The sequence below is a fragment of the Mus pahari genome, chromosome 3 (assembly GCF_900095145.1).
Source record: "Mus pahari chromosome 3, PAHARI_EIJ_v1.1, whole genome shotgun sequence".
Taxonomy (NCBI): domain Eukaryota; kingdom Metazoa; phylum Chordata; class Mammalia; order Rodentia; family Muridae; genus Mus; species Mus pahari.
In genome coordinates this window covers 138015340-138025503 of record NC_034592.1, presented here as the reverse complement: position 1 = coordinate 138025503, position 10164 = coordinate 138015340, and the positions used below count along the sequence as shown (strand labels likewise).

The 10164-nt window shown below is 44.1% G+C and overlaps 1 protein-coding gene and 1 non-coding gene across 2 annotated transcripts in view; both read left to right on the top strand.

Moving 5' to 3' along the window:
- The window catches only part of Trpc4ap (transient receptor potential cation channel subfamily C member 4 associated protein), a 63027-nt gene that overhangs the window by 40023 nt on the left and 12840 nt on the right, over positions 1-10164 (top strand). Inside the window, exons 8-9 of the mRNA XM_021192410.1 lie at positions 3455-3640; positions 6525-6691. Coding sequence (XP_021048069.1) covers positions 3455-3640; positions 6525-6691 — 353 coding nt within the window. The remainder of the gene's footprint in view (positions 1-3454; positions 3641-6524; positions 6692-10164) is intronic.
- On the top strand, positions 4101-4234 carry LOC115063684. The gene has a single exon (XR_003843567.1). It is a non-coding gene; the product is annotated as a small nucleolar RNA SNORA70 (small nucleolar RNA).

Sequence of the window (10164 nt, the reverse complement as noted above, 5' to 3'; positions counted from 1 at the left end):
AAAAAAAAAAAAAAAAAAGAAACTAAAATTGTTTGCCAAACTGTACACTGGCTGCTCTTACCAAGGGCCTGGGTTCAGTTTCCAGGACCCACCTGTAACTGTTGTTCCAGGGGATCCAGTGCATCTGTGAGTGCCAGGCATGTAGTGGGTGTGCATGCTCTCACACATACCACACACACACTTAAAAATCATTTTTAAAAAAGTAATTTTCTTTAATGTATTCTTTTGCATTTTCCTTTTTAAATCTTCCACTATGGGAGATGTCACCCTCGGGAACATAGAAGGAACACGCTGTAGTCCCTGTTTACTTCCCACCCAGCTTCAGGGGTTCCCAGCTGATGGCCTGTGCCATTTGTCTCTGCTCCACTGACTCCATTCTTCACTGCACAGCTTTTCTGAGGGAGAAGTTGGCTTTAGTGATAGCATTGAATCCAGAGCCTCGTGTGTGCCTAATGCCCGCTCTCAATGGGTTACACCACTAAGTGACAGTTGCCTATAGATAATCAGGTAGGGGTGAAAGGTGTTGAGCTCCTTTTCCTTTGCTGTTGCTATCTGCCTATTGGTCCTGAGGGAGAATGGGCTGTCTCCCCACCCATGGCACACCATTGGCAGTCATGTGCAGGTCTCTCTCTAGAAAACAACACAGCAGCAGTGTTGTGCATCAAAGATAGCAGTCTATTTCCTCCACTCCTCCCTCTCCCTCTTCTCTTCTTTCTATCCCTCTTCTGGGTTCCTGAGCCTTGAAGGGTGTGCTACGGATGCCAGTTGATGGCATTACACTCAGACATCGTTTGCTCTCAGCACTTGCACTTAGGAATCTGCAGTTACCACTGCATCCTGCTAAAGGGAACTTCTCTGACAGCAGCAGTTTGATAGCACATCATGTCCGTGTAGTAAAACAGCGGCAGTAGCTTCCCCACTGTGGTCTGTGACCTGCTCAGGCTTACAGCCCCAAACAGAGAGAGCCGCTCCCTTATGGAGCAGGCTTCCACTCCTATTAGAAAGCAGGCGATTAGCCAACTATTAACCTGCCACTCGTGCACCCGTGGGCACTGTGGTTAGTCGGTAGTGTAGCAGGCAGGCTCCACAGCTGAGTAAGGACTTTGTGGCAGCTTGACTAACACCGTCTGGTACTTCTGACATTCCAGGCAGCACAGAGGAGGACTTCATCTTAGGTCCAGCTTCGTGTCCCTCAGACCTGCACCACAAGTGTGGTGTCTTCAGCAAGCAGTTTTTGTTGTCTTTTTTAAAGAATTTATTTTGTTTTAAATGTGTATTGTGTTGTATATGCCATGTATGTGTGGATTCTCCCCAAAGCCAGAACCTCCAGGGTATTAGGTAACCTGGAAATGGAGTTACAGGCCCCTCTATGTAGGTGCTAGGCATTGAACTTGGGTTCTCTGGAGAACAGCAAGCATTCTTAATCACCTGAGCTATCTCTCTCTTCACCACATCCAGTTTTTGAAGAAGTATTTATATCCTGTCCTGTTCATAAGTAAAAGAGTAGCCACTATAAGTACTCAGGGATATGTTTCTTTCTTCTTTTTTGTTTTGGCACTGAGGACTGAGCACAGGGAGGGCCTAGTGCCTGACCAGCCCAGACCTGCCCAGCCCAGACCTGCCTGCTTCTGCTCTTGACAGTTTTGAACAAAAAATGAGTTTAAACCAATATTGCTTAACAGTCTGTATGTTTATCCTTAAACAACTTTGCTGAGGACTTATATAAAAATGTGTGTCATCATTTTAGAGTATGCTATATTCTATATGGATTTAGCATATGTGCTGAGTTTGCTGCTGATAGACATTTAATAATCTCCGTATTTGTACCATTACAAAAAGAACATCATTGAATATCTTTATACAGATGTGTGTGTGTTCATGTGTGTGTTCATGTGTGTGTTCATGTGTGCATATTTGTTGCCAAATGGCATCCTCAGCTGTTGTTCCTCAGAGGCTCTCCATCCTTGATTTTTGAGACAAAATCTTTCATCTGGGACCTTGTCCAGTTTTTTGTAAATATCACATAGCAAGGGTCACATGGGACAAGAAGCCTCAGTTGAGAAAATGCCTCTGTCATATTGCCTGTAGGTAAGTCGGGGTGGGGGGACATTTTCTTGATTGGTAATTGACAGAGGGCCCAGAACATTGTGGGTGGTGCCACCTCTGAGCCTGAAGTCCAGGTCAGTGTAAGAAAGATGACTGAGCAAGCTAGTACAAGCACTCTTCCAGCTCTGCTTCAGTCCCTGCCTCCAGGTTCCTACCTTGCTCAAGTTCCTGTCCTGACTTTGTCAGTCATGGACTGTTAACCTGGAAGAATAAGATGAAATAAACCACCTCCCCCAAGTTGCTTTTAGCTTTATTTTTTAATCACAGAAATAGAAGCCCTAACTAAGACAGACCTGTGGCTTGCCGAGAGCCAACTTTTTATATCAGTGCTAAGGATCCAACTCAGCTCCTCTTGCTTGTAAGGCAAGCACGTTACTGAGCCGTCTCTCTCCATCCTTTAATACAGATACTTTTGTTTATAAGAATGGATATCAAGCCGGGCGTGGTGACGCACGCCTTTGATCCCAGCATTTGGGAGGCAGAGGCAGGAGGATTTCTGAGTTGGAGGCCAGCCTGGTCTACAGAGTGAGTTCCAGGACAGAAAAAAACCCAAAAAAACAAAAAAAAAAAAACAAAAACAACAACAACAAAAAGAATGGATATCATCTTAATGAAAAATGTACCAAGAATTTAGTCTTTAACCCAAATACACATATTAAAAGCATAAAGATTTTATATATATATATATATATATATATATATATATATATATATATATATATATATACACACACATACACACACACATACACATACATACATACACTTACTTAGAGTCAGGTTCCCTGTACATCTGAAAATTGAACTTATTTCTGAAGTTTATTCTGTTTATTATTTGTTTTTGGTCTTTCAGTACAGTTTCACCATGTAGCCTTGGCTGTCCTGGAATTCACTCTATAGACCAGGCTACTTATTTATTTTTTATTATTTTATGTATATGGTGTTTGCCTGCATGTATGTCTGTGTATCACGTGAGTGTTTGGTGCCCAAGGAGGCCAGAAGAGGGTGTCAGATGCCCTGGAACTGGAGTTACAGACTGTTGAGGGCTACTCTGTGGTGCTGGGAATTGAACCCCAGTCCCCTGAAAGAGCAAACTCTTTAAACCTCAGAGCCATCTCTAGCTGCTGTCACAGCAGTCTTTCTTAGCTGGATATGATAACATATATCTGTTTCCCTAGCACTTAGGAGGTAGAAGCCAGAGGATCAGAAATTCAAGTCCAGTCTAGGCCTCAGAGACCGTCTCAACAGCAGAAAGCCATAACAAAAGGAACAAAGGGACCATCCCTGTCGTTGTGCAGGGTTGTAGTGCTGTTTTGTGCATTCCTTCTCTCTCTCTCTCTCTCTGCAGCTGCTCTTCTCAGCATCCCTGGCTTTGTGGAACGGCTTTGCAAACTGGCAACAAGAAAAGTGTCAGAGTCAACAGGCACAGCCAGCTTCCTTCAGGAACTGGAGGAGTGGTACACATGGCTCGACAATGCGTTGGTGCTAGACGCCCTGATGCGAGTGGCCAATGAGGAGTCTGAACACAATCAAGGTACTTTCTATAGGTCCCCTGAGTGGTGAGCCTTTTCTGGGCCCCTTGGAGATGATGTTGATCTCCTTCTGTGGAAAATTAACAGTTACTTACAGTAGAATTTTCCTTAATGCATCCTACACTGGGACACTATTAAAACGTTAATAAGTTCCCCTTGTTTCATAAAAAGAAGAAATAAAGGAGTCTGAATTGTATAATAAAGAGATTGAGTAAGGATGCAAAAGCTACTCAAAATAACCCTATACCACATGGCTTCCCTGGTGATTTCTGCCACACATTTATGGGGAATCCCACTGATGCTTTGTAAGCCTTCCATATAGCAAACATCTCTTAACTCATTTCTGAGACAATGTTTACCTTTATACCAAAACCAGATGAATAGATCACAAGAAAAGAAGATTACAGACTAATATCTTACAAATATAGATATAAAAAATTTTTTAAAGATAAAAACCACCTTCTACAGCCAATTAAGCAAACCAGGTTCCTCCAATCATGGGGGGGCTGGGGACAAGGGCTGCACACAGTGGCCTCTTGGGGAGTATAAGTAGCCTGTTACCTTTACAGGTCGCCCTAACAGGCCTGGAGACAGTTCTCATGTCTCTGATGTCAGTGTTGGGTTCCAGTCTGGTATGCAGCTGCTCTTGGGAAGCCTAGGAAGTGCATAGCAGATAGAGGGGGAGTCTGGCTAACCACTTCTCATGGTGGGCTCTCAGTCATGGCTTCAAACACAGTGAGCAGATTAGTCATAGATAAATTAGACTTCATAAAAGTCTCAGAAACATCACCAAGAAACTGAAGGACTGATCCACAGAACAGTTTTGCAAACCATACAATAAGGGAATTGAATATAGAACTTATAAAGAAGTCTAGGGGTATGATTTGCCTGTCACGTGTGAGGCTCCAGGTTCGATGCCATGTACTAACAAAAAGAGGTAATGAATTATATGAAGAGAGAGAGAGAGACAGACAGACAGACAGACAGACAGACAATGGGACTGAAGAAATGGCTCAGCATTTAAGAACGCTGCTGCTTGATCTTTTAGAGGACCTGGATTTGATCCCCAGGGATCCAGAGCCCTCTTCTGGCCTCTATAGTCACCACATCCACTCATACAGACATGATCAAGCACATGAAATAAAAAACAAAACATACAAAGAACACCCACAGATGAGTAATAAACCTCATTTGAGAACATACATAGGTATCCAAATAGACACTTCTCCAAACAGGGAAAAATAGCCAGGCACACACGAAAAGCTGCTCAACAGCTTTAGCCATTAAAAAATAGAAATCAAAAGTATGAAGTAACATTTCATACTCACTTCCTGTCCCCCTCCCCCCCACGCACCTTTTCTGTGCTTACAGGGGCTGCCTTTGTCCCCTGCCTGCCCTCTCCACAGATCCTCATTGCTCTCAGCACTGTGTGCACTGCTCTGTATCTTCCCCCTCCTTCCAGCGCCTCCCAGAACCCTGCTAGGCAGGAATAACAGTGTTGAGGGCTCAGGGGTGTGGCCAGGTCTATGGTAGGCCCTGGCTAGGATGCCCATGGGGATGCAGCAACCCTGGCTTTCCTCCTGTGCTTATAAGCCTATGTTAAATGGGTAGCATTTTTTCAGGCTTTTTTTTTAATGGTGCAATTTTCCTTAAACTTTGCCTACTGCCACTTGAGTCACCAGGAAGATTACAAACTGAAGAAATAAAATCAAAGCCAAACCAAACCAAAAAAACCCAATACAGTTAGGTGGGAATGGGAATTCTAGTCTGCTGAGTATGACATATGCTGTGTATGCCACCCGTGTGGAAGGCAGTGGCAGGTGGTTGTCTGCATTCAAGGCTATCCTGGTCTACATAGCATGTTCCATGCTAGCTAGACCTAAAGAGTGGAGCTTTGCTCAAATAAAGAAATAAAAGTAAAAATGAAAAGTTCCAGTGGATTATTGCCCTGTGACTGTAAACATTATATTACTGTATATCTCAAAAAACTTAAAGAATTTTGGGTCTTTGAAAAGATGCCACTTAACTTGATTAAATTATTAAGCAATGTATATCTATGTGTTTATCAAAACCCCCAGTAATAGGTATAGATTTTTATGTATTGGTTAACTTTTTTAATTTCTAGATTACAGCGGCAAGCATTGGCAGAAAAACTCAGGTTTTTATACTATTTCACACTGTGCCGCTCATGCCAGGCATTACTCTAACTACCTTCCATAGGTCTTGCTTTCTTTCTATCTTTGTAACATTAGCCACAGGCACCACTGACATGGGCAGTGACTCACAAGTAAAGGTGAGCGGTGCCTAGAGAAGCCACCCCGCTTCCCCAGCACCACACAGCCAGGGCATGGGGCTTAACTCCAAGTCTGGCCCAGTGTCTGCTGTCTAACCACTGAGCCAGACTGCCGCTTGTCATCTTCCTGCAGCACTGTGGTTTGCAGAGCTCTTCCTAAGGATCCAGAGCTGGGCTCTTGTTCAGTGGGGAATAAAGAGAACCAGAGGGATTACCAAAAGGGAAGAGAATCCCGCATGCTGTTGGCAGTGTATGGACAGCTGGTCATTGGAACCTGAAGAATATTCTCTACAATTTGCTGTCAGACATCTGTCTGATTGGTGACAAGAAATTCAAGGGAGAGGTGACTGTGTTGGCTGAGTTAGAATGTTTTACTTATGTTGAAAAGCATGGAACTGCAGAGACCTTTTCCTAGGTTTCTAAGCTGGTCTTGCTCTTGAGGGTGTGAGATTCCCTGATTTTAAACTGTCTAGTGAGGAGAGCTTGAGTGAGGACTGATGGCTCTTTAATTCCAGTCTCTTCACAGCAAACTTCTGAGGAGAGTGAGTTTCCTCAGGAGCCATGCCTCACCCACCACACCGGGGCTATGGCAGCCCCCACTGTGTTCCCTTCTCTAGGCACTTCGGAGGAGGGTGGGCTGCCACATACCTCAGCCAGGACCCAGCTGCCCCAATCAATGAAGATTATGCATGAGATTATGTACAAACTGGAAGTGCTTTACGTCCTCTGTGTGCTGCTGATGGGGCGTCAGCGAAACCAGGTGAGTGCTCCCCCAGCCTCAGCCTCAGAGGGACCAAGGGTGTCCCCACCAGCCTCAGAGGCACGCACTCTAGCCCAGCAACACGCGCTGTTTGCCTTCTTGTAAGGAAACCAGACTGATTCTAGATTCTTTCTACTTATAGAAGCAAATATAATTTTTATGCATTCAATTGAATATAAGATATACTTCTTTTCATGTATTTCAGTTATTATTTGCTCAGTGCATGTCAAAGACTTGGATTCTTTCTTTCCCACTCCTGCTTTCTTTTCATTTGGGTGGATCATTATTTATGTAAACTAACCTTCAGTGACAGAAGCATACGTTAGAGTCTCCGTGCTTCAGGCAGCATCTCCGGGCAGTGACAGTGTGCAGGCCAAGAGCAAGCATTTTACTTCAGTAATTTAGGATTAAAGACTGGTGCTGTGTGCTGGGTGGTGATGGTGCACGCCTTTAATCCCAGCATTCAGGAGGCAGAGACAAGTGGAAATCTGAAAGTTCAAGGCCGGCCTGGTCCACAGAGCAAGTTCTAGGACAGCCAGGGCTGCACAGAGAAACCCTTTCTAAAAACACAAACAAACAAACGAAAAATGGACTGATACTGTGAAAAATAAACCATCAATTGATTATTTAATACCAAATGTCAGCCCTAAAAAGGTGCATACAAGCAGCATTTGATAGACTGGGCAGGGTGTGTGTGTGTGTGTGTACATATATGTATATAACAATTCAACAAAAGAGAGCAAAGGAGAAGGGATATATGGGAGGGTTTGGAGAGAGAAAAAGGAAAGAGAGAAATGATATAATCTCAAAAAATGAATACTATTTTTAAAAATCCAGACTGGTCCTTGTAGGTGCAGTAGAACAACTGCCACTCTGATGTGAATCGGGAAACCAGGACAGAGCCTAAAGCTGTGCCCACGTGTGAAACCTGGGCAGATGCTAGGGGAGGCTCCCTACATCTCAGAGGAGGAGAGGGGAGCAAGATTTTCTTAGTTAGGTTTTTGTTGCTGTGATGACGTCTGGGGAAGCCGTTTGAAGGAGGGATGATTTATTTCAGCTCATGTTTTCAGAGGTCCAAGTTCTCCTGGTTACATTTTTTTGAGGTTGTTCATCATGGCCAAAGGGCATGCAGAGCAAAATTGCTTACTTCGAAGCAAACAGGAAGCCTAACTATAACCCCATGGACATTCCCCTAATGACCCACTTCTTCTGCCTAGGTCCAGTGGTAAGCTGAGAAGAGCTAGAACTATGGATGAGATGCCTGAGTTAGGTGGTATTTCCTTAGCCGGCCTTGCTGAACTTGCCTGCCCCATAGAATGACTGTAGCTGATCCTAGGGTTGGATTCCATCCTCATTCATTCTCTGGATATTCAAGGATATAAAAAGGATAGTCTGTACATAACAAGAGGTAGCAAGGAGTGTGTTTCATATTGTGTAAAAAAATTTAGTAGGCACGTAATTCCCATAGTTGATACAAATTAGTATCAGTGGAACCATTGGGCCCCAGCGTCCTGACACACATCTTGAGTATTTCCTCCAATAGTTACAGAAGCAAACATTTTTATGCATTCAATTGAATATAAGACACATTTTCTTTCATGTATTTCGGTGATTGTTTAGCTCACTACATGTGAAAGACGTGGATTCTTTCTTTTCTATTCCTGCTTTTTATCCCATAATTTGTTTAACTAATCTTCATTGATAGAAGTGTAAATTAAGTCTGCCTTGGGTATTATAGATAATGCTTCCACCACTGATGTTATAATTACGTCATTTATCACGTGTAAGGGTCTGTCTGGTAATAAAAGGGGAAATGTTGCCTAAGAAAATATGGATTTTATACTGCCAAATTACCCTCCTTCTGCAGGAAGTACCAGCATGCCCTGTCACCGGCAACATTCATACATGGCTGGTGTCTAGGTCACCAAAGCGATGCTATAGTAGTCAAGATTTTTTCATTGATGACCAGACACTTGAGAAAAGTCTCATAAAGGAGAAAAGGTTTATTTTTGCCCATAGTATCAGAGACATCATTTAATTGTAATGGGGAGGGTGTGGTAGAGCAGAGCAGTTCATGTCGTAGCAGCCAGAAACAAAGGGGGAAAGGAGGGAGACAAAGTAGATCCTTCCTCCTCAAGTTTCTAAAGCCACACCAGAGTAGACACACCAGCTGAGCCCTGAGCACCAAGCCTTTTACCATGACTAGCCTTTCTTTAAAAGTGTGCGTGCATGCATGCGTGCGTGTGTGTGTGTGTGTGTGTGTGTGCGCATGCATGCATGTGTGCACGTGTGTGTGTGCACGCGTACGTGTGTGTGCGCGCATGCGTGTGTGTGCGCGCGTACGTGTGTGTGCATGCATGTGTGTGCGCGCATGCATGCATGTGTGCACGTGTGTGTGTGTGTGTGTGTGTGTACATGCATGCGCGCACACGCGCGCAGGCTCACATACAAGTGCACATATGCATGGTTACCCCTGGAGGCCAGCAGAGGACTCGAGATCCCCTGGAGCTGGAATCCACCTGACATGGATGCTGGAAACCAAACTTAAGTCCTCTGGTTACTAGCCAGGTAGGGCTAGATAAAAATGAGACAAACTCCAGAGGGAAACCATTAAAGCTGTAACAATGTGTCTAGAATAGGAATGTGGTGTCTTGAGGTGAACTCCAGTGCCTGGGAGCTTTGCCCTCTGTGTAACCTTGTCCCAGGAGCCTTCATGGCATCTCTTCTGGACATGCTGTAGATGCTCCCTGCCTACAGTTGTTGTAGGTACACCTAGGGTCTCACCATGACTTGGGCTCATGCATCACCCTCTCAGAAGCTCCCTGTAAGACTCCGTCTGATACTATACTTACAGGATCCTGGCCTCTAGGCTTTGCTTGAAACCTCAGTGAAAGAGTCAATGATTTTGTAGCTCTCTCGTTCTACATGCCCACAAAACCAGTATCAGATAGCTGCATGTGGTGCTATTAATTTATAATCCCAGCATTCAGAGGGCATGAAGATCCCAAGGTCAGAACCAGTCTGGGCTATATATATATATGGCAAAATTCTGTCATAAAAATAAAACAAAAAATTAATATCCCATAAATGGTACCAAGGTGTGCTACTAACTCGAGTAATGGCAAGATCCACTTGGACTGCAGCTACAGTGGTTTTCAGTATCTGGGAAGCTGAACCTGGGAGAAAAGTGCAGTAAATGCTGACATGCTGACAGCCTCTGCTGATGGGAGAATGCCTCAGATGAGTTTATGATTGGGAGCCTGGGGTGTGCAGACGTAGTCTAATCCTGGAAATGCTGTTAGGCACGTTCCTTGTTCTGTTTTCCTGTTCCTGGGCAGAGGATGTGGCTTCTTTTTAATGGCCCCCATCTCTTTCCCAATCACATTGTCTTCATCCACAACTTACTTACTTTCTTCTTCTTCTTCTTCTTCTTCTTCTTCTTCTTCTTCTTCTTCTTCTTCTTCTTCTTCTTC